General features: G+C 49.0%; 1 protein-coding gene across 1 annotated transcript in view; it reads left to right on the forward strand.

Moving 5' to 3' along the window:
• Window positions 1-22,865, forward strand: part of MARK3 (microtubule affinity regulating kinase 3) — a 140,123-nt gene that overhangs the window by 86,158 nt on the left and 31,100 nt on the right. The window contains exons 4-13 of the mRNA XM_007944571.2: window positions 729-777; window positions 3,830-3,895; window positions 8,800-8,870; window positions 14,010-14,066; window positions 16,067-16,303; window positions 16,495-16,614; window positions 16,834-16,933; window positions 17,251-17,363; window positions 17,831-17,984; window positions 19,779-19,996. Coding sequence (XP_007942762.2) covers window positions 729-777; window positions 3,830-3,895; window positions 8,800-8,870; window positions 14,010-14,066; window positions 16,067-16,303; window positions 16,495-16,614; window positions 16,834-16,933; window positions 17,251-17,363; window positions 17,831-17,984; window positions 19,779-19,996 — 1,185 coding nt within the window. The remainder of the gene's footprint in view (window positions 1-728; window positions 778-3,829; window positions 3,896-8,799; window positions 8,871-14,009; window positions 14,067-16,066; window positions 16,304-16,494; window positions 16,615-16,833; window positions 16,934-17,250; window positions 17,364-17,830; window positions 17,985-19,778; window positions 19,997-22,865) is intronic.

Below are 22,865 nucleotides of genomic sequence, written 5' to 3' on the forward strand. Positions count from 1 at the left end.
GCAAGCCATGATGCCCAGCCACCACGTCCTTTCTGCAGAGCAAGCCATGATGCCCAGCCACCACGTCCTTTCTGCAGAGCAAGCCATGATGCCCAAGCATTTCATTCGACCTCTGCTGGCTGCACATTTGCTAATATTCCATTGGCCAAAGCAAGTTCCATAGCCAAGCCCTCACCAGTGTGGAAAGGGCACTCCACAAAAGCATACCTATGCAAGGCATGGTTCGTAGAGGCATTAGTGTCACGATTGACCACAGCCTCTGCTAAATCACTGCCTTCCCCAGTGAGGTTTCCCAAGGGTGGTGTATTCACATGCTGCTGAGAGACGGGTCTGGGATTATCAGTCCCAACGCCCCTGGTGAAGCCTGACTCCTTGAGCCCCTGGAGAGAAGCTGTGCTCAGTCAGGCTGAAACTCAGTCACAGGATGTTCTCACGCAGTGTGATCTTACATCTTCAAGGTAGCCAAATCAATAGGAAATTGTGGTGCCATCCCCTTGGTGGGACCTCTGCTGGCTTGCGTGATGGGCACCTGAAGCATGTGGTCATGCTATTCAATAACAGGTTTTAAATGATCCCAGAGTCGTCAGACTTTCAGATTAGTCTTAGGCCTGGACTAATAAACATTGGCCATGAATTGGTGGTTCAAGAGTAATTGGATTTTATATTACAACAGTGGAATGTAATGTTTAATAACTTGTGTTGGGGGAATTGTGTGTGCTTTTTTTTAGCTCTTCAGAGAAGTAAGAATAATGAAGATTTTAAACCATCCAAACATAGGTATTTTCTGCTTTCTTATATACTTTTGGGTCTGAAATGCCTTTTGGAAAGTCTGTCATAAAGCTGAACATGTATTCTGGGAGCATGGGAGGCAGTTCCTTCCCACCCCCATGCCCACCTACACTTTTAGTAAAATATATCCAAGATGTTGATCCTTTATATTTTTTTGAAAGTTCTGAAGGCAGGGTAGAACCTAAGGTCTTATATACTTGAATTTAAAGCTTTGGTCCAGTGGGAACATCTATAGTCAGATTAACGATAGTTTCCTGATTTGTATGTGTATTAGGAGCGATCGTGATTGTCAGTCAGTAGGAGCTAGGAGAGGGCAGGAGTCCCCGAGGTAGGACCTTCAGAGGCTGACCCCTACTGTGGCTGTGCACCTGGGAAGTACCTCTTCATACAGTGACTTAGGCCTGAGGAGGGAGGGGAACCTGCTGTCCCGCAGCATTTGGACGCAGATGATTCCATGGCACGGGGTCTGCTACACGTGTCCTCTGTGCAGCTCTGGGCTGGGTGTGCACGGAGGTTTCACGATGAGGGAGGGCCGTGCTTCTGTGGCATCGTAACCCTGAAACGGGTGAAAGGTGCACAGGACTCAGTACTGAGCACAGTGGGACTGCAGCCCAGTGACAGCTTCCCATCTGGCATACCCCATAGTAGAGTTCTTTGGTACAAAGTTGGAGTGTTGCTCCTGTAGTCTCCAGTCGCCTCTCTAGGGGTGGTCACTCTGGACACCACCCAGTAGGTCCATCTACCAGCAGAGGCCACCCTAGGAAGTGGCAGGGCTGGTAGTTAATGTTGGGAGGGTTAATGGTAGGGGTGATAGTTAATGGTAGGGTAGTTAATGATAGGAGTGGTAGTTAACATTAGGTTAATGTTAGAGGTGAAAGTTAATGTCGCAAGAGTTAATGGTAGGATAGATGTTAGGCGTGATAGTTAATGTTAGAGTGATAGCTGATGTTGGGAGACTTCGTGTTACGGGTGGTAGTTAACATTGGGGTGATAGTTAATGGTAGGGTAGATGTTAGGCCTGATAGTTAATGGGTAGGATAGTTAATGTTAGGGGTGATGGGTAATGCTAGGATAGCTAATGTTAGGGGTGATAGTTAATGATAGGGTAGTTAGTATTAAGGCTGACAGTTAATGTTAGGGGTAGTGGTTAACATTAGGATAGTTAATGTCAGGAGTGACAGTTAGTGTTAGGAGATAGTTATTGTTAGTATAGTTAATGTTAGGGGTGATAGTTATTATTAGGATAGTTAATGTCAGGGTGACGGTTAACGTTAGGAGGGACAGTTAATGTTAGGACCTCCCCAGGAATTTCTGAGGCACAGGAACAGAAGCTAGTGTTAACGATGTGGGAACCACAGGAGAGAAAAGCTTTTATACAGAGCTGCTTACTTTGATTATTTCTACAAAAAGATCTGTTTTCATCAGCTCTAAGCCACCATCATTGTAAATGGCATTGTGTTGTATGTCCCACTAAGAAAGAAAAAGAGGCTCTGGTGGTGTACATGATGGAGCATGTCACCAAAAGGTTAGCGGTTCAGGTCCACCCAGGGGTTCCTTGCAAGAAAAGCTGGCGACCTGCTTCCAAAACACCAGCCATTGAGAAGCCGGTAGCACACAGTTCTGCTCTGACCCACATGGTCACCAAGAGTCAGGTTGGATTTGACCCCTCAGTAGCGGGTTCACGGGTTTAAGACAGCAGCTGTTCTCCTGGTCATTGTTAAAACGTGAAGAACTGTACCTAAGAGTCCATGAGATATGGCCTGTTAGTGAATAAAACACCCACTGCCATTGAGTCTATGGCAACTCATAACTATTGAGGTGTGCCCTGACGCTTCTCAGAGCCCTGTGCTTGCTACTGAGTGACATGTGTGTGGTAACAGATTGCGATGTGTTTAGTCCCTGTCATAATAGACCAGTCCCAGAAGAGCCAGTGTTCGTGTTGAACTTCAGATGTTCTTAGCTGCGTGGGGGTTATTTACCAGCAGAAAGGCCTTGCCTGTCTTCACGTCATTGACAGTGGATACCCCTGCATCTAGGGAGTGGAATGACAGACTTTAGTCATCAGGCCAGGAGACACATTTCTTGTTTTATGAAATCCTCTCTGGGAGGCACTTTGTTCATCTAATACGGCATGGAAGGAACCCTGGTGGCGCAGTGTTTGAGCGCTCGGTTGCCAGCTGACCCTTGGGCGGTTCACACTCCCCAGCAGCTCCAAAGGAGAAGAGAGCTGGTGATCTGCTCCTGGGCGGCTGGCAGCCTTGGACACCCTCTGGGCAATGCCACTCTGCCCTGCAGGGCCACTGAGTCAGGACCTGCTTGATGGTAGCGCGTAATGCTGCATTAAAGCATTGCAAAATAGCCTGCAACACGAGAAACTAGCATTCGCCCCAGTTTTTATTGCCTGGAAGTGCAACTTTAATGAGTATGTGTCTGAATAAAGGAGATGTGCAGAAGGATGACCTCATAGCCTCAAGGACTCAGTGCAGTTTCATTTTAAGATGTGTGTGTTTCTCACTGGTGTGTTACGTTCGTGAATTAGCAGCAGTGGAAGTACTCTTCCTCTGTCCAGTGAGGGGTTGCTGGAGCGAGTCGCACTGATCTGTTCAAAATTTAATTCTTTTATGAAGTGACTACCGGTCAGTTCATTGCAGCACAACCCCTTCTACTGTTTTCCTATCAGTTCTGTGGTCACAGGGAGCCTGGTCCTGAGATGTGGGGTCAGTGTCCCTGGCATTCCCTGGAAGGGCAGTGCCTCTCACATGCAGGAGCAGAGCTGACCCCGTGGCCCACACAGAATGAAGGGTGGGCATAGGCGGACTCAGCTGTGCGCACACATCCCTGCTTCATAACCTCTGCCCTGCGGTGCAGGTGGTGGGTGGTGCAGGTGGTGGGTGGTGCAGGTGGTGGGTGGTGCAGGTGGTGGGTGGTGCAGGTGGTGGGTGGTGCAGGTGGTGTGTGCACAGCCGTACAGTCCCCAGTGGAGCTTCCGTGTGCCGAGTGTGCATACAGACATTCCTCCCTTTCCTCATCTCTCCTGCAGTGAAGTTATTTGAAGTCATTGAGACGGAAAAAACTCTGTACCTAATCATGGAGTATGCCAGTGGAGGTAAGACCCTTCCTGTTTCGAGGGGGGGGGCTTCTGATACTTGTGTGGAGGGGGTCTTCTTTCTCATGTTTGTGTGTTTGTAGGTTCCTTTCTCATGTTTCTGGGGGGGATCTCCTTTCTCATGTTTGGGGGTGCATTTTCTTTCTCATGTCTGTGTGTGGGGTCTCTTTTATCATGTTTGTGGGGGGTCTCCTTTCTCATGTTTGGGGGGCATCTCTCATGTTTGGGGGTGGGTCTCCTTTCTCATGTTTGTGTGTGGTGGCGTCTCCTTTCTCATGTCTGGGCGGGGTCTCCTTTCTTGTGTTTATGTGGGGAGTTTCCTTTCTCATGTTTGTGGGGGGGGTCTCCCTTCTCATGTTTGTTGGGGGAGGTCTCTTTTCGCATGTTTGTGTGGGGGAGCGTCTCCTTTCTCATGTCTGGGCGGGGTCTCCTTTCTTGTGTTTATGTGGGGAGTTTCCTTTCTCATGTTTGGGGGGGGGTCTCCCTTCTCATGTTTGTTGGGGGGGTCTCCCTTCTCATGTTTGTTTGGGGGGGGTCTCCCTTCTCATGTTTGTTGGGGGAGGTCTCCCTTCTCATGTTTGTTTGGGGGGGTCTCCCTTCTCATGTTTGCGTGTGAGGGGCTCTACTTTCCCACGTTTGTGTGTGTGGAGGTTTCCTTTCTCATGTTTTACGTCTTGGGGGGGTCCCCGTCCTCCTGTTTGCAGGGGGCTTCCTTTCCTGCCCTCTAGGAGGAAGCACATAGCCCAGTAAGTCATTGCAGAGTTTCACTTCACATCCAGGATTGGACTGCATCTGCCTGGAGTCACCGGTGACACTCCAGGCAATTCTGTGTTGCCATTAGCTGGCTCACTATCAGCATTTTTCGCTGACAGTGCCATATTCTCAGATTTTTGTTGTGTTAATGTATTGGCCTGTTTGAAGTAAATAGGACCTTGTGTTACATCATTGGTGCCCATATTCCCCAAGGCCAGAAATGATGGTCATTTGTGCATATGATTGTTGTTGTCATTGCGTCGGCCCTGACTCAGAGCGGCTCCGTGTACAATAGAACGAAACACTTCCCAGTCCTGCACCAGCCTCACAGTCACTGCCAAGCCCACTGTCATAGTCATTGTGTCAGTCCATCTCATCGAGGGTCTTCCCCTTTTTCTCTGACCCTCCATTATTCCAAGCATGATACCCTTCTCCAGGGAGTGGTCCCTTCTGACACCATGACCAAAGTAGGTGAGACCAAGTCTGGCCATTCTCACTTCCAAGGAGCATTCCAGCTGCATTTCCTCCAGGACAGATTTGTTTATTCTGGCAGTCCATGGTATTTTCAGTATTCTTCACAAATACCACAATTCAAAGACATTAACTCTTCTTTGGTCTTCCTTATTCATTGTCTAGCTTTCCCATGCATGGCTCAGGTTAGGAGTGACATCTTTAACACTTTAAAGGGGTCTTCTGTAGCAGATTAGCCCAGTGCAATATGACATCTGATTTCTTGGCTGCTGCTTCCCTGGGTGTTGACTGTGGATCTGTATGATTAGATTTAGTGACCCCTCCTTGGGTTTCCAAGGCGATATCACTACGGAATTAGATTGCCCAACCTTCCTTCCAAAAAGTAAAGATTAATGACGAATAATTATTTGCCAAAGGGGCCCTGGTGGTACAGTGGTTAAGCACCTGGCTGCCAACCCAAAGGCTGGTAGTTTGAACCCATCGCAGCATGCGGCACTGGAGAAAGACCCAGTGAGCTGCCCTGTAAAGATTCCTGCCTGGGAAACCCTGTGGGGGCAGTCCTCTGTCTCAGGGTTGCTGTAAGTTGAAATCAACTCAGTGACACTTAAAAATAACAACAGCGACAGTTATTTGTCCTCAAGTTTATATACATGTAGGCATCCTTCTGAAGAGAGTGTGTATCTTTTATAAAACTGATTTTAGAGGCTGAGACTGGGTTGGGCTTGTAGCGATTGGGCCACTTGAGTCTCATCATCTGCCCCAGAGCTGCTGACTCGTGTGTGTGTGTGTGTGTGTGTGTGTCCGCCCGCCTCAAGCCCAGTGCCAGGCATGGAGCCGGCACTCTTCCCAAGAACCACGCTGGCTTTATGAGATGGCCCGTGGCTGAGGCCGCGGCAGCACAGCCGCCTGTGTGGTCATGGTTTTCGTTCCAGCAGAGTGCTGTCCTGTTGTGAGCACTTTGTTCCAGGTGGCTGAAGCCGAGCATGGAAAGGCGTGGCACAGCCCCGCTCACGTGGCCTCGGTAATGGACAGGCGCCTTCTCTGGCCTGAGTGCCTTTGAACTTCTCAGGGACTGTGTGCAAGGCCAGGCCATGACAGAGAGGGCTTTACCCTTGAGGAAATGGGAGCTGCGTATGTTCCCCCAGTCACAGTGTCAGGCCACAGAACCCCCCGCCTCCAGGGACCATGGCCCCCCAGTCACAGTGCTGGCCGTGTGGCCCGTCTCTGGGTACTCTCATACTATAGCACTTCTCCAGATGGCAGGTTAGTCACAGCTCTGCTCACGGCCGTTGAGGTGTGTGGGGTGGGGCAGATACAACTGAGAAGCATCCAGACTTAGGAGGAGGAGACAGGCGTGGGGCCCGTGTGTCCAGTGCCCCTGCTCGCTGTGAGGCCGCCCAGCGCAGTGCTGAGTCAGCACTGCGAGCACACTGCAGGCCTGTGTGGCTGTTTAGGCAGCTCAGCAAAGCGCTGTCTGTCGCCAGGGTAGGTGTCTCATTAACAACACACTGGTCGCTGTGAACGGTAACGGTTCGTGATGCAGCCTGATCCCTTGGATTCGGTCGAGTCCTGGGATTTCAGAATTGTGAAGAGTCTGAGAAACCACTCAGGGCAGCTGCTGATTCTTAGGGATAAAGCTGAGTCTCCCAGAGCTTGCTCTACGCCCAGGTCCCCACCGGGCGAGCCTGGAAGTGATGGCACTAAGCTCAGAGGCCCCGAGTGCAGCCAGCTCCTGTTCTCCCTGTAGCCTTCGGTCGGCTCTGCTGCTGGGCCCGAGCGTTAGTACATGTGTAGTGAGGAAGAGAGGAGAGTGTGTGCGGGGGCCCTCTTGGGTTCCTGATTTCCCTTCAAGTCTGAGGGCGGTTGCAGGCCCAACACTTTGCCTCCACAGTCTGCTCTCCTCGAGGCTTCTATAGTATTTCAACCTACTCTCCAGCAGCTGGTGGATTTAACCCATTCACCTGTTTAAAGGCAGGATTCTTTGGTTGGACAGACACACGTCTGTAGCTGTTTGACTTGCTGACCACCTGTGCGACATTGTGTCCTGTTCTGCAAACACAGAGTCACATGCTAAGAAAAGGCTGACATTTTACTGTCTGGCATTTAACTTCATAATTCATCATACAGTGCAGAGTAACAATATTTACTGCCTTTTAAAAGATTACACAATCCTATGAAAATATTTCTGCCAGTCCATTGTTTAAGAGTCAGGTGGTCGAGGTTAAGGTTAAGAGTTTAAAAGAAATATGAATGTGCAATTCAGACTGACTTCTCTTCACAAATCTCTTGAGTTACGCTCCCGAACTCAGCCTCTCTAGGTGTCAGGAATGCTGCCACTACCTGGGGGATGTCTGCTTTGCTCTGCAGGAAGCAGGCATGCTGCTTTCCCTAAAACATTTTCTGTCACCATTTTCTGAAGTCGTACTCCTTTGTATTGGTGTCAGAGGGGTGGTTTCATTATTCTAAATTGGTAAGTGATTGGCAGGACTAATACCTTCCGTTAAGTGTCACCTCTGTTCCCTTGTGAATTAACATTGTGGGAGTTACCACCTGGGAGCTACTTGGTTGGCTGTTCAAAACTACCAGCCCCTCTGCAGGCGAAAGATGTGGAAGTCTGCTTCCATAAAAATTGACAGCCTTGGAAGCCTTCTGGGGCACTTCTACTCTGTCTCCTGGGGATGCTGTGAGTTGGAATCAACTCCACGGCAGTGGGTTAGGGTACCACCTAAATGTCAGTCAGTTCTGTTGTTTTGCATTCACACTGTGTCCTGGCCTGCTCTCATTGCCCCACACTGCCACTCCCACTCTAGCCCAGCCACAGTCATCCTGCCTCGGTGAGCCCAGCCCCCAGTGTCCCCATAACAGCCACAGCAGCCAATCATTTCACATTTCACATTGTCCCCTCCTCTGGGCTCCCTTCTGGAAGCCTCTGGGACTGCTCCTGGTGTCCTCTTGGGCACTCTGGCCCTTGCTCACCTCCTCCAACCACAGGCCCTCTTTGCTGCTTTCTCTGCCTGAAATCTTGGTCTCCCAGATAACGGCACTGTTCACGCCCCACCCCAACAATCGCAAATGCCTGTGCATAGAAAACACCTGTGCGTGCCTGCGTGCGCACGCATACACACATCCTGTTTCTTTGCTTTTCTTCATAGCACTTGTTACCTCATAAACTTTATATTCATTTGTCTATCTGTCCTGCTGTTAGACTGGAAACTCCGTGAGGAAAGAGGCTGTGTTTTGTTCATTGCTCTGTTTCCCCAACTCCTAGAACAGTGCCTGTGGGCTCAGCAGGCGCTCAGTGACTGACTGGTAGTCTTCCAGAAATGCTTTCTCCTCCTCATCTTCCAGGGAGGGCCTCCTCCTCTGACATAAATAACTTACCTGACTTAACTTCCCATTTTCCTTAAAGCAGATTGAAACACGTACCCTTTAAAGTAAAAGTTGTGTAATTTAAACATGAAGATTTCATTTCAAGGGTTTTCTCTCACTGAAAGATTTGATGAACTGAACTTAAATGCCTGTAATTAAACTCATGGCTCTGTTCAGATTTCACGTTTTCTGGCTATCTTCATATTTTAGAATAAAAATTAAACACTGTAAAAGCAAAACACCATCCGTTTTTGGGAAAATTGATTTTCCACAGTGGGACTTGTGCTTATCTTACTTTCTCTCGATTATAGGTGAAGTCTTTGACTACTTGGTTGCCCACGGGAGGATGAAGGAAAAGGAAGCACGTGCGAAGTTCAGACAGGTATGAGTAGCAGCACTCCTCTAGGTAGATGACTCCGTGCAGTTGTTACATGCTGACCCGAACACGTGGGTGCCTCTTCTCGCGGTTCTGAGGTCCCCTGGCTGGAGCAGGCCTTGTCCGCCGTTGAGCAGCTTTCATGCCCTGTGCTGGACACAGCCGGCCATGGGTTCTGCTCTCCGCTTTCTGATCCTGACTTCAGTCTCGTGCTTGCATTTTACCTCAGTTTTTGACAGTTGAGCCTTTATCAGAAACACCTATGGGTGCGTTAATTAAAAGCTTTTTTTTTTTTTTTCAAAATATATATTACATATATGTGTTGTTATATGCCGTCAAGTCAGACCCGACTCATAGTGACCCCTCCTTGGGTTTCCGAGGCGGTATCACTACAGAAGTAGATTGCCCAGCCTTCCTTCTGAGGAGCAGCTGCTGGTGGGTTTGAACCACCAGGCCTTGAGTTACCAGTCAAATGCCTTAGGCACTATGCTACCAGAGCTCCTTACATATGTATATGTATATGTAAGTATATGGACACGTATAGCAACCAGCACTCCTCGGAAGGAAGGTTGGGCAATCCTACTTCCGTAGTGATACTGCCTTGGAAACCCAAGGAGGGGTTGCTATGAGTCGGGGCCGACTCGACGGCAAACAACAACAACAACAACATAGCAAAGGAGCTCTGGTGGCACGGTGCTTAAGGCATTTGACTGCTAACCTGTACGTTAGCGATTCAGACCCACCACCCACCCCGTGGAAGGAAGACAGCAGTTTACTTCCGTAAAGATTTACCACCTTGGAAACCCAATGGAGGTCTCTCTGAGTCGGAATCAACTGGATGGCAGTGGGTTGGGTTGGGTTTTCTGTAAATCAAATTTTATTAGTGGTTACCAGGAGTAGGAGGGAGGGGAAATGGAGACGTTTTTGTTGGCGGGGTGCTGAATTATGCCAGCGGTGGTGGGGTATTGTGGGAAAGGGCAGCACTGACGGTGGCCCAACAGGGACAGTGCCATCAGCGTCCCTGAGCCGTAAATGGGGAAGCAATGTTGCTGAATGTCTTCTTGTGTGTGTTTTCACCACAATAAAAGTTTAAAAAAAAGAGAAAAAAACATATTTTTCAGAATGAACAGTGAGAATTTTTTTTAGCAAGGAAAGAGGGTCACAGTCCCCACGTTCCTGAGTCATGTTGTCTTCCATAAGCCAAGGGCAAACAGAAGCTAATCTGTTCACTGGAGATTCCCTTATTGCCTTGTCTTCCGCCCCAATCTTGAACAAGACACTTGTTTTAATACAAGCAGATTTTAGGCATAAAGGTGGTTTGACTCTCCTGTTAGGAGCCTGGTGGCACAGTGGTTAAAGCACTCAGCTGCTACCCATAAGGTTGGTAGTTCGAACCCACCAGCCACTCCCCAGGGGAAGGATATGATAGTCTGCTTCGGTGAAGATTGACAGCCTTGGAGACCCTATGGGACAGTTTTCCTCTTGTCCTCTGGGGGCTCTGTGAGTTGGAATTAACTTGACCATAGTAAGTTATTTTTTGATTGATCGTTGCTGCTGGACACTGGGATGCGTGCTTTACCTGCATCAATGAAAATCCTGCAGGAGGATTGCTCTTGGGAGCAGCGTGGCTCCCAGTTTTAGAGAGAAAGGAAACTGAGGCACAGGGAGATGATCAGACAGCTCACCCAAGATGTCATGTGTGTCAAGTAGCAGAGCTGCCGTGTTCAGGGCCAGTTCATCGATGCCACAGCCTGGGTTCTTCATCATTCATTTGTACTGTGGTCTGGACTCGAATGGCAAACCTTCAGTAAAGGGCCAACAGCAAACGTTTTGGCTTCGTGGGTCAGGTGACGTGTTGCAGCGACGCACTTTGCTGTCACAGTGCAGAAATAGCCACAGATGCTCACACCTAGACAAGCGATCGTGACGGCGTTCCAGTCAAACTTCATTTACAAAAGCAGGCATGCTCTGCTGAGCGCTGACCGAGGTGGAAGGAGGGAACCCTGCACCCGCGGTGACAAGGTCTGCGTCTGAGCCTGCGCAGGCTGGCCTTCTGAGAGCCCTTCACTGTTGGTTTCACTCAGTCTCGGTTGTCAGTAAGGGAGGTGGGGGCTTTGGGAGCCGCCCTGTTTGGGCTGAGTTTCCGGCTTCTTCCACTGCCACCTTGGGTTTGCTTGGTCTCCCGTGGGTGCTCGTTCGTGTAAGTGTGCGTAACCGTAGCTGTTGCCCAGGTTTAATCTAAAAGCTTAAGAAGTGTTCATGGTACTTTGAATTAAAACCTCTTAAATACCAAACTTGAAACTAACTTTGGCTGATCACTTCACTTCCCCGATCCTTAGCTTTGCCAGCCTTTAAAAGAGGAAGTTACATGTGATGGATTCAGGTCTTTCTCATCCTGAGAGTGTTTGATTCTGTGTCTGTGGGAGGGAACTCAGATTTCCCCTTGTCCCAAGATGAGCTATTTAGCCCACTCCATAAGCATAGTCGTAATTTTTCTAAATCAGCCGCCTCGAAGCCAAGGTGTTTTGCCTACGCCCTTTCCCACCTGGGGGGCGCTGCCTGTCCGTACACTTTTCTGTGAATACGGCTTACTGACCTTGAGGCTCAGGGTGCTCACTGTAACTGAGAAGCTCGCTCAGCGTGGATTTTCATTCTCTGCAGAATTTCTGATGCCTTCATCTGAGGGCCCTGTTGGGTGGACCTGGACAGCTGGTTTCTATGTGTAGCACACCATTCTGACCTGCGTCTCAGGGTAGCCTGGCTCCACTGATGTGGCCTTTCTCCCTGCCATGCCGGTTCCCTCAGGCAGTTCATTTAAACCTGCATGGACCAAACGTGATGTGTCTCCATCTGTGACTTCTCATGTTGTGCCCGTCAGGAGCTCAGAAGTCAACTGAGAACGTTTCCTGTTCCTGTTAGAGAGGAAGGCCGGCCGCTCACCAGGCATGCTGTGTGTCATCGTTTTCCACCGTTAGCCCCTTCTTTATGGATTCGTCAGCCGATGGCTTGAGTCACCTCCTGTCCCGTCCTAGTTCTGCCCGTGCAGCTTTAATTTTTTGGCTTAGCTCTTGTTCTTGTCAAAGAAAAAGAATAGATGCCTGGCTCCATCGTGTTTACTCACCTCTTTCTTGGGGGCTCGATGATGTGCTTGCCTCCATTTGTTCCTGTACATCTGAAAGTGAAGTGGGCAGCCTTCAGATTTTAACCTGGAAGACACCCGTGTCCTCAGCCTTCTTTAAAGCAACTGCTTCTGGCTTGAAGCAGGAACGCAGCGAAGCAGGAGCCAGCCGTCGTGACTGGCAGGTGGCTGTGGTGGCAGGTGGGCGTTGAGAGTCTTAGCTCAAGGAAGAGAATGTCTTGGAGAAAGGACAGGGTGTTGTGGAATCCATTCGAAGGAATTTGAACATAAACCTACAAGAGAAATTTCCATACGAGAGGAAAAACTCAGAGAAGCACTGCTAGTAAACAGGAGAAGGGAAGAAGTTGGAGCAGGCAGTGGTGAGAGAGAATTTGCCGAGCTGACAACTTAGCACCTTGTTTCGGGAAAGCAGTGCTTCACTTGTCCAGTCGCCATGCTTACAGAGTTTCACAGTAGCTTTGACAGCCCAAGGGGACGGCTGCTTTGCGATTCACTTCCAATCTTGGCTTGGGGCATTTGCACCTTGCATTAGGTATAAGTTGGTTGGATTTCCAGATACTCATTTTCCATTACGTGATGAGGCATTTGGTGAGACCCTGACTTGGCATCTTCGTGTCCTAGCTCACCGTGACTTCCCTTTGCTGCTTATACTGAACTTCAGCCTCAACCTGTAGAACAGCCTCCTCTGAGATCTTAAGTCCCACAGAGGTAGGCACAGGTGGCTTCCAGTTAAGAGTTGATGGTGATTTGGGGAAACAGTGTTTTCATTATAACCCAGTTTTGGATGTGTGTAATCACATGTGTTTTGGCATGCACTAGAACGACAAGAAACCCAGTCTCGCTGGTGGGATTGGGGATTGCTTACACATATATCTGTTTCCTAAAATCTCTATGATGAGCATGTAAACTTTTCTCATTAGAAAAAGCATGGGGCAATCTACTTCCATAGTGATACTGCTTCAGAAACCCAAGGAGGGGTCGCTATGAGTCAGTCCAACTCAACGGCACATAACAACAAAAACAACAGTAAGAAAAAATGTCATTAAAACAGTGGTTTAGTTAGCATTACTAGTCCCAGGATCAATGAGGAGTGGACTAATGTAAAAAACAAACAAACAGAAGAAAACACTGTTGGCTGCAGGGCTTAAAACCAGTTTAGTCGTGGCCAACATGGTGAAATTGGAAACAGACCCAAATTTGTAAAATGTGGGTGTACCAGAACACTAATTGGAACAGGAAAATGTATGGGCTGATGCCCTGGAATAGGAGATGCGGGAAGGGTGTAGTGAGCCCTGATATGGGGCACTGGGTTGTTGCCAGGACTGTGGGGAGCAACACGCATTTAAAGCAGCATAGTAGGCTTTGAGTCAGGCCCCCTTGTCAGGCATTTTAACGGCCAACAGATTTGGTTGCTATGCAGTGCGTGTGCTGTCCTTGTTTCCTAGAAGGGAGATTGTTTCTAGTAGGCTGTGGACCCATAATTTTTCCCCTTCTGGTTGTCGGCCTTGACTGAACTGGGAGGAACTGGTTCAGAGCCCTGGTTTGCTGGACTGGGGCATCCTCACCGACATGGCATCACAGCCGCCACTGTTCCATTTTAAGAAAGAGGAAAGTGATCTTCAGAGGTTATGTAACTTTAGCTCTCCTTGAACCCACACACATGTCCTGCGGCAGGATAAGTAGTTAATGGAGGAGAGCCTGCCGGAGGTGGCCCCTCGCTGCCTAGTGGCCCGAGTTGGTCTCTGGACACGGACAGGTTGCAGAGGAGCCTTGGTGCTCGGCCTGGGGCAGCCAGCCCCGCCTCACTCTTCAGAACAGCTGGAATGGCAGAGCTGCACCTGGAGAGAATGGGAAGAGCAGCCCCCTGAAGACAGTCGTTCTTGGAGCTCCACACGCACCCGTGGGCGTGCTCGCTGAGCACGTCGCGTATGGACGTGGGTGGGATGTGTTCATCTGAGTGTGAGTCGCACCGACACTGACTGTCACCCTCGCCTGTCCCTGTGCAGATCGTGTCTGCGGTGCAGTACTGCCACCAGAAGCACATCGTCCACAGAGACCTCAAGGTGAGGAGCTGCGTGGGCACAGGTAGATGGTGTTACTGAATAGGAGAGACTCGGTCCTGTCCTGATGGACTCCTTGAGGAAAAAGGTGGTCTGGTTATTAGACACATTTCACATGGGGAATATCCTCACACGGCCTAACACATGGGGCCTCCCCAACATGTCGTCTCCCCCGGACGGCCTCCTTGAGCTGCCTGTCCCCCCCACCAGCATCCTGGCCTTGAGCAGCAGTGGCTCCTTGAGACCTTGATGGGCCCCCACCCTCCCACCACTGCCCTCCGTCAGCATGGAATGGGGTTTCCTATTTCATGGAAAGGATGGATGCACCAGGAGGAAACTCTCCATTTCCCAGCAGGCCTCAGGCTCTACTGCCTCTGCACCATCCTTCACTCCTCACCTCCTGTCCCGGAGAAGGGTCACCTCTGCCACCTTCCTTCTGGGACCTGGCTCCTGCTCCTCCCTCATGCCCAGGCATGCTGCTCTTGGCTGCTTCCTGCGCTGTTTCTCTTCTTCCTCCCTCTTTCCCCATTGATTGTCACGGCAGCAGTGACACACACCCAAAGCTGTGCCACCTTTTACCAAAACACCTTACTTCCCCAGTCCCCCTCTGGGAGGCATCCCTCCTCTCTCTTCACCCTCACAACCCCATTTCTGGGAGCACTGTCCAGATTCCTGCACTTGGTACTCGCTCCTCACGAAGTTGTCTTTGGCATGCTTGGTCCTCTCCACCCCCACCTTCAAGGCATCCTCATCTACTCCGGCAGCTTCAGTGGCCACCTGAATGCCACTGAGCCCGGATCCATCCCTCAGCCAGAGCTCTGCTGGGACCCAGCATCTGACTGACAGAAGGACTCTTTAGGCTCAGCCGCTTCTTAGCCCGACCCGTTCCCGTAAAGTGGGGTGTTTCTCATCCCAGTGACTGACGTCCTGTGGGTGCCTCCCTCTCAGTTACTTGACTGTCCTTTGGCTCCTGCTTCCTGAGTGTTTCTTGAGCTCGTGCACTCTTTTCTGTCCCTGTCACCACCACCCTCGTAGAGACCCCCGGCTCCCTCTTGCTTGACTACCACATAGCTTCTTGTCTGGTCGCGATACTGCCCCAGCACACCTCTTCCTTCCATGGCTGTTCTCCACATTGCAGCCTGCATGGTCTTAAAACACAAATCAAACGATCTTTTCCCTGGCAGATCACTCTTCAGTGGCTTCCTCAAGGCCCTAAGTGTGAAAGTTGACAGCCCTTGGTGAGTGGGCCTTGGCCTCTCGCAGCCTCCTCCCCGCATTCCTGTCCTGCTCACTGCCTCCAGTCCTTGAATAACAAGCTTGCTCTCACCTCTGGGTTTTCCGACAGTTTGTTCTTCCTGAAATACCCTTCCTCTGATGCACCCACTGCTGTCAGCTACATCTTCTGGTCCTCCAAGCATGGGCGCAGATTTCACTTCTCTCAGACGCCTTCTGGAACCTTCCCATGCCGGTCCCACAGCTCCCCTCACCTCCCTGTCTCCACATTGACACTAGTGTGGCTGTTGATGTCTGTCTCTCCCTTCTGAACTGTGAGCTCTTTGAAGGCAGGGTCCTGTATGTCTTGTTCACCATTTTATATCCAGACATTAATGTCATCACCGGGGGAGGGGAGACTTGTTGAAATAAGGGGGAGTGACTGAGTTCTCTGGTGAGGTTTGTGGACACCCCCAGGCATTGCCTTTGTATAGCACGTTAGCCCTTTTCTATCCATGTTAAATCAAGTACCCGTTTTTTTAAAAAACCCTTTATTATTGATAATTGAAAAAGTTGTCCAGTTTTTCTTAATTGTGGGGCGTTTGCAGTTTAAATTAGTGCTGAAATCCCTTTGATCTCCTGGTTTTTCCCCGGGAAGAATGCTTTCTCCTTTCACTCAGTAGGCTGTATTCACTTTAGATCGTACAGAAAGCTTTTATGAAACACCTGATTCTGACACTTCCGTTTATATTCTGGTTAAATTTCATTTTGTCTTGATGTCTTCCCTCTAGGCTGAAAATCTATTGTTAGATGCTGATATGAACATTAAAATAGCAGACTTTGGTTTTAGCAATGAATTTACTGTTGGCAGTAAACTGGACACGTTTTGTGGCAGTCCTCCATACGCAGCCCCGGAGCTCTTCCAGGGCAAGAAATACGACGGACCCGAGGTGGACGTGTGGAGCCTGGGCGTCATTCTCTACACGCTAGTCAGCGGGTCACTTCCTTTCGACGGGCAGAACCTAAAGGTAGGGGGAGCTGTTGCATCTGTGGGCTTAGGAGACCTACAAGGATTTGATGGACGAACGTGGGTGAATGTGGACTGTGACAGCAGTTGGCGTGGGGCTTTCCGGGGAGGGTTTGGTTTAGGTTTCTTTTCTAACCTAAAAGTGGATTCACTTGTTTCTTTCCTCTCTGTACTCCACCTCCACCCCCCTAGGAACTGAGAGAGAGAGTATTAAGAGGGAAATACAGAATCCCTTTCTACATGTCCACAGACTGTGAGAACCTTCTCAAACGCTTCCTGGTGCTAAACCCAGTTAAACGAGGCACTCTGGAGGTAATCACATAAGTGGAAATCATTGTCAGACATTTGCCTGGTTCGTGGGATGTATCGAAGATCTTCCTGGGATGGTTTAATTAGGAATTGAGACTAATTTTTTTTTAAATTCCCCTTTGAGTTATGATCAGTGCAGTTTTGAAAATCCCTTTTCCTAAGTATTGCCCTATCTGTGTACCTTCTGGTTTTATGCTACTAATACACAGTTCACCTTTTCAGCAAATCATGAGGGACAGGTGGATCAATGCAGGGCACGAGGAGGAGGAGCTAAAGCCGTTCGTCGAACCAGAGCTCAACATCTCAGACCAGAAGAGAATCGGTAATTTCTCTGCCCAGCCGCATGTGTGTGTGTTGGTACAAGTACCATGTTTGTGTGATGATTCCTGAGGACATGCCAAGGGTGGGAACATAGGACAGAGAAGCACAAGTTCGTGAATCAGCTTATCTGTTTGGTCATCTTCAAGAACTTAGCTGCAGTTTCTTGTAAACATCTAATAACTCAGAAATAAGTGAACTACCGTTTCATGTTAGGAAGTGTATCATTTTTTAGGTCAAACAAGGGAAGTTATTTTAGCCTGAAACAAATGTTTGCTTACCCAAACCAAACACACAAACTGCTCTGTACCCTTCTTGTAGATATTATGGTGGGAATGGGATATTCACAAGAAGAAATTCAAGAATCTCTTAGTAAAATGAAATACGACGAGATCACCGCTACTTACTTGTTGTTGGGGAGAAAATCGTCAGAGGTAAGAGTAGTCCTAGAGGAAATGGCAAATACTCTTTGTGTAAACTCTCACTTCACAGAAACTGTTTTCTTAGCTTTTTAAAATATCTGTGACATGTTTTTACTTTCTTTTTAAATGTACCTGTAAATGACAAATTAATTCCTATGACCATTATGAATGACTGTTTTAACTTCAAGATAATAAGCCTTAACTGATGGATATTGTCACAAACTTGGCTTTCATAAGTTGTCCTATATCGTTAAAGTACAGATGAAATAGAGCATTTTGCTTATTCAGGAAGGCCTAGAGAGGAGGTCACAGTGCACTTCCTTGGTGGGTGTCCCCAGTCCCCTGGTGAAGGACTGCTGTTCTGTGCGGTGCGTGGCTTCTCTCTGAGTGCACTGTATTAGGAGAGGGTTCCAGTTGAGTGTCCTAATGGGCCCTCTGGGCTCGTGTTGTGCTTTGCCCGTTTTTCTTACTTTCTCTAGCTGGATGCTAGTGACTCCAGTTCTAGCAGCAATCTCTCACTTGCTAAGGTCAGGCCGAGCAGTGACCTCAACAACAGCACTGGCCAATCGCCTCACCACAAGGTGCAGAGAAGTGTCTCCTCGAGCCAGAAGCAGAGGCGGTACAGTGACCATGGTAAGTCTGCAGCTGCCCTGCACAGATATCCTAATGCTGGGCCATGACCCCCTAGGGCTAGGGGCCGGCTGGCCTTCCCATCTTGACATTTCTTTCTTAGCCTTTGTACGAGAACTGGCGTGAGGACCCCACTGCTCCATCCTCCTTGGTAAATTCGTAAGCTTTTGCTGGGAAGGCCCCCTGCTCCAGTCGGCAGCTCTCTGCTCGCTGTCCTCCCCACCTCCGTGTCACGTGGACTTGCTGGAGCAGCACCATCTTGCCAACGCTCTGCAGTGACCACAGCACCCTCTCTGTGTCATGCGGCAGAGGAACTGCATTCCTCACGTTCACGCACTCACTGCCATCCGTCCGTCCTTCTGTTGTACTGTGGTGACGTGCACATGCTGTGGTGCGGAAGCTGTGCCACTGGGATTTCAGGTGCCAGCAGCATCACCTGCAGCAGACAGGCTTCACCAGAGTTCACACTGAGCCTCGGAAGAGGGGGGCCGTCCGCTTCACCAGAGTTCACACGGAGCCTCGGAAGAGGGGGGCCGTCCGCTTCACCAGAGTTCACACGGAGCCTCGGAAGAGGGGGGCCGTCCGCTTCTGAAAGAATCGGCCAGTGGAAACTCCATGGATGACAGAGAGTCTTGTCAGCGACGGTGCTGGAGGACGAGCCCCTCAGGCTGGAAAACTCTCAGAAATGCACTGGAGGAGAAGCCTGCCGCCTCAAAGTAGAGTCAACTGACCTTAATGATGTGGATGAAATAAAGCTTTTGGGATCTTCATTTGCTGATGAGGCATGATTCAGAGTGAGAAGAAACAGCTGCAAACATTTGTTAATTGGAATACAGAGTTTAAAAAGTAAGAATAAAGGAAATGTGAAAGTTGTTAGAAATGGAGTGCTTACAGATCACGATCCAGTCGTTAGAGTCTGAAACGGACTGGTCCTGGCCATTGTGAATCAGACTGTCTTATGGTCTCCTAGGCTGGGAATGACAAGAGGGATGGTCACCTTCATCAAAAGGAACATTCCAAAATTGATCCTGAAATACAAAGCTGTCAGAGATAGAATAATATCCATCACCTACAAGAAAGACCTGTTAATACAACTAGTACTTAAATCTGCATCCCAACTATTAATGCCAAAGATGAAAAATTACACCTGGTCGCTTGCAGCCCTCGGAATCCTGCACCCTGTCTGGATGACAGCCTGTGTCCACTTCCTCCTGCTGCTCACACCAGGGGCTTGCTTCCCTCTGCTTCACCCCAGCCCCAGTCTGCTCAGAGTCCTGTTGATCTAGAAGGGTTTCTGCATAGAATGCTCACCCCGACCCCTTAGCACAGTAAAAATTATTAGACACCCATAAACTTCTTATGAGCTCTTCTTAAAGTCTAAGAAAAAATGGCACAAGAAATCGTCCATAAAATCTGTATTGTTCTGTTCATTCAGAAAAGGATGTGATTTGCTCCCCCACCAGGCGAGCCACCTTTCTGCCTGCATTCAGCCCCTTTGATGACTCAGTGTGCAGTGACATGCTGTACAGTGTTGTTGCCAGTGGCCAGCTGTCGAAGCTTAGTTGTGGAGCAGAATCTTGAAGAAAAAGTAGCATATTAGGGACTAATAAGTGAAATCTCAAAGTTGAACTCATTGATAAGGGAAATACATAAACGGGGAGCATCTTCAAGGATTTTACTGTGTTACGTGTTGTAGACGAATGCAGTCTTTGGGGAGCTCACCAAACATGTTTCTTTCCACAGGCCCAAATGTGAAATGCTCTTCTGACTTTTTAAAAAAGTGAATTCTGTTTTTAGCTGGCCCGGCCATTCCTTCCGTTGTGGCGTATCCCAAAAGGAGTCAGACCAGCACCGCAGACAGTGACCTCAAAGAAGATGGGATTCCTGTCCGGAAGTCGAGCGGCAGTGCTGCGGGAGGAAAAGTTGTTGCTCCCGCCAGCCCCATGCTCGGGAATGCCAGCAATCCCAACAAGGCAGACATCCCTGAACGCAAGAAGAGTGCCACGGTCCCGAGCGTGAGTACTGTTGGCCTGCAGTCGGGCTGAGCGTTGGGGCAGTTGCTCTTGGCTTGTCCCTCTGGCTCCTGGGTTCTCCTGGGGCTGGAATGCTTTCCCTACAGGGTTACCGTGCCCATTCTCAGCCTGTAGTAGTGCCACTTCCACAACGCCTGTTCCAGTTGCACCCTCCCCTGAACCCCAGTGGCTCCTGTAGGGGAGGTGTCACCTGCTGCTGTTAAGGTTCTTGAGTTAAACATGATGTCCCATGAACATCTGTGAGCCTCCAAACTGCATTGGGCCCCGAGAGGAACTGAATACGACGACAGGGCCATAGAGAGGTCATCTGTGCAAACCCCTGGGAGGGCTGGCTGCCTATGTGACAAGGAAGTGGTGTCTGAACTGAACCTTGAAAGGACTAACGACAAGTAACTGATAGAGCCTTCCCACAAACCCAGGACAGCGTATCAACTGGTAGAACACTGAACTCCCTCTAAGATTACTTACTCACCATCTTCATCTTCAGGTGAAGAAAATGAAGAAGAGTTAGGTAAATGCCTGAGGACAGTGCTGACCTGAATCCAGCTCACAGTCCCTACCCTTCCCTAAATCTACCCCCCGGGGTGCAGGTCTCAGGAAGTGTGTGACACTGAATACAGTCAGCTTCAGAGATGTGTCCCACAGGTGGGGGTGGGGGTACAGTCGGCCTCAGAGACGTGTCCCACAGGTGGGGGTGGGGGTACAGTCGGAGTCAGCTTCAGAGATGTGTCCCACAGGTGGGGGTGGGTGTACAGTCGGCCTCAGAGACGTGTCCCACAGGTGGGGGTGGGGGTACAGTCGGCTTTAGAGACGTGTCCCACAGGTGGGGGTGTGGGTACAGACAGCTTCAGATGTGTCCCACAGATGGGAGTGTGAATACTGGGAATACAGCTGTCTTCAGAGACTGGGTGTGTTTTCTCTGACAGCATGTAGTCCCGACGTTCTCAGCACTCCTAGCAGTAATTTTAGACAGACTTTGCAGAGAATTGAATGATATCCAGGGCTTTCTGTAAGCATGTGTTTTTCCTACAAGTGCGACGATAACACAGTCCTCCCCAGAGGTGTCACTAAGGAAATGTGGACCACACTGGGTGGCACTGTCAGAGAGAGTGATACTAAAATGACCATCTGTAAAATTTTTCTGCAGTTTTTCAGCAAAAATTTATTTTCTTTAATAAAAATATCACTATAGTTAGTTATGTAGGAGCTCTGGTGATGCAGTGGTTGAGGCATTTGGCTGCTAACCAAAACTTGGGTGGTTCGAACCTCCAGCTGCTCCATAGGACAAAGATCTATTTCTGTAAAAACGGGAGCTCCACTCAGTTGCTGTTACTGCACAATGACGAGGATGTGCTGTAAGCATGGCACTGCTTTTATTGCTGCTGACCTACAGCTGCTGATTTTGTCCAATTTTGTGGTGTTTTAGCTACTAGATTACAGTGGTGTTTGTGAACCTCTGTCCATAACTTTTTTTTTTTTTTAATTGTGATTTGGGTGAAAGATTACAGAGCAAATTCACTTTCCATACAGCAGTTCACATACACTTTGTCTCATGACATCGACTGCAATTTCCCCCAATGCAACAGCTCCCCTCCCACTTCCTCCCCATAGTTACCTCTTCCCTGTGTCCTTCCCTCCCATGCACTCCTACCCGCCCCCGACCCCCCAAGCTGTCTCCCTGTGCATACACAGCCCTTCTATTCTCCCACGATTGATCTCTCCAAGGAGTGGATCTACCTATTATAAATGTTCAGCTCACATGCCTGTCTTTTGTTTGGCTGGGAGCCGCAGGAATGGGTTCAATTCCAGACCTAAAAGGCAACTAGGGGCTGTAGTCTCAGTGGTTCCATCAGGCTCTGTCAGACCAGCAAACCTGGTCCTCTTTTTTTTTTTTTAATGATTTTGAGTTTTGTTTTGCATTGTTGTCCCTCTCTATCCAGAATCGCCTACAGAGAACCCCCTACAAATGGTTGACAGTGGTAGCTGGGCACCATCTAGTTCTTCTGGTCTCATAGTCATATAGGCTGAGGATCGCCTGGTGCACCAGTTGCTTGGTCGAATTGTTTCCATGAATCTTTGGTTTTCTTCATTCTTCTTTGCTCTGGACGAAGAGAGACCCGTTGTTGCATCTAGATGGCCACTTGCAAGCTTTTAAGATCCCAGTGGCTACTCGCCAAAGAAGGATGTGGAACAATGTTTTTGTGTAGTATGTTATGCCAGTTGAACTTGATATCCCCTGAGACTATGGTCCCGAACCCATAGGTCCAACTCCTCGCTCCTTCTTGGTAGCTGGCTGTGGCCAGGACATGATTGCAACCTTGCCCCTTGTCAGTTCTAGTATACCTGGGAATTCTTATAGAACATACACATACACTTGTAGAAACATTGTTTGCCAACTCTATACATGGTCTTGGGCACACTCCCCCCTGCATGGATGTACCTAATGATTTAGACTAACCACCCATCTATCCACCTATATATCAGTATTTGCCTTCACTGACAACACAATACTGTGTGTGCACAAGGGTTTGTCTTTATTATCTGTACCTCCCATGTACCTCTCTATGTCTTCCTCTTCCTCAGTGCCACCATGTTGATTATTCACATTTGGTACATTGCCCTTCACTTCACCCAAATCAATACTTGTCTCTACCTATGTAACAGTGTTCCCTCCCTCCCTTGGAGGCCAACAAAGAAAATGTCCTTCCATATATAAACATTTCCTTTTTACGGTAATAGACTAATATAATTTTTGCCCTTCTGTGATTGACTTATTTCATTCAGCATAATGTCCTCCAAGTTCATCCACGTTATGCGGTGTTTTTCAGATTCTACGTCATTTTTTTTTTTT

Source organism: Orycteropus afer, unplaced genomic scaffold (genome assembly GCF_000298275.1).
Source record: "Orycteropus afer afer isolate SDZICR_OR568_19922 unplaced genomic scaffold, OryAfe1.0 scaffold00128, whole genome shotgun sequence".
Lineage (NCBI taxonomy): Eukaryota > Metazoa > Chordata > Mammalia > Tubulidentata > Orycteropodidae > Orycteropus > Orycteropus afer.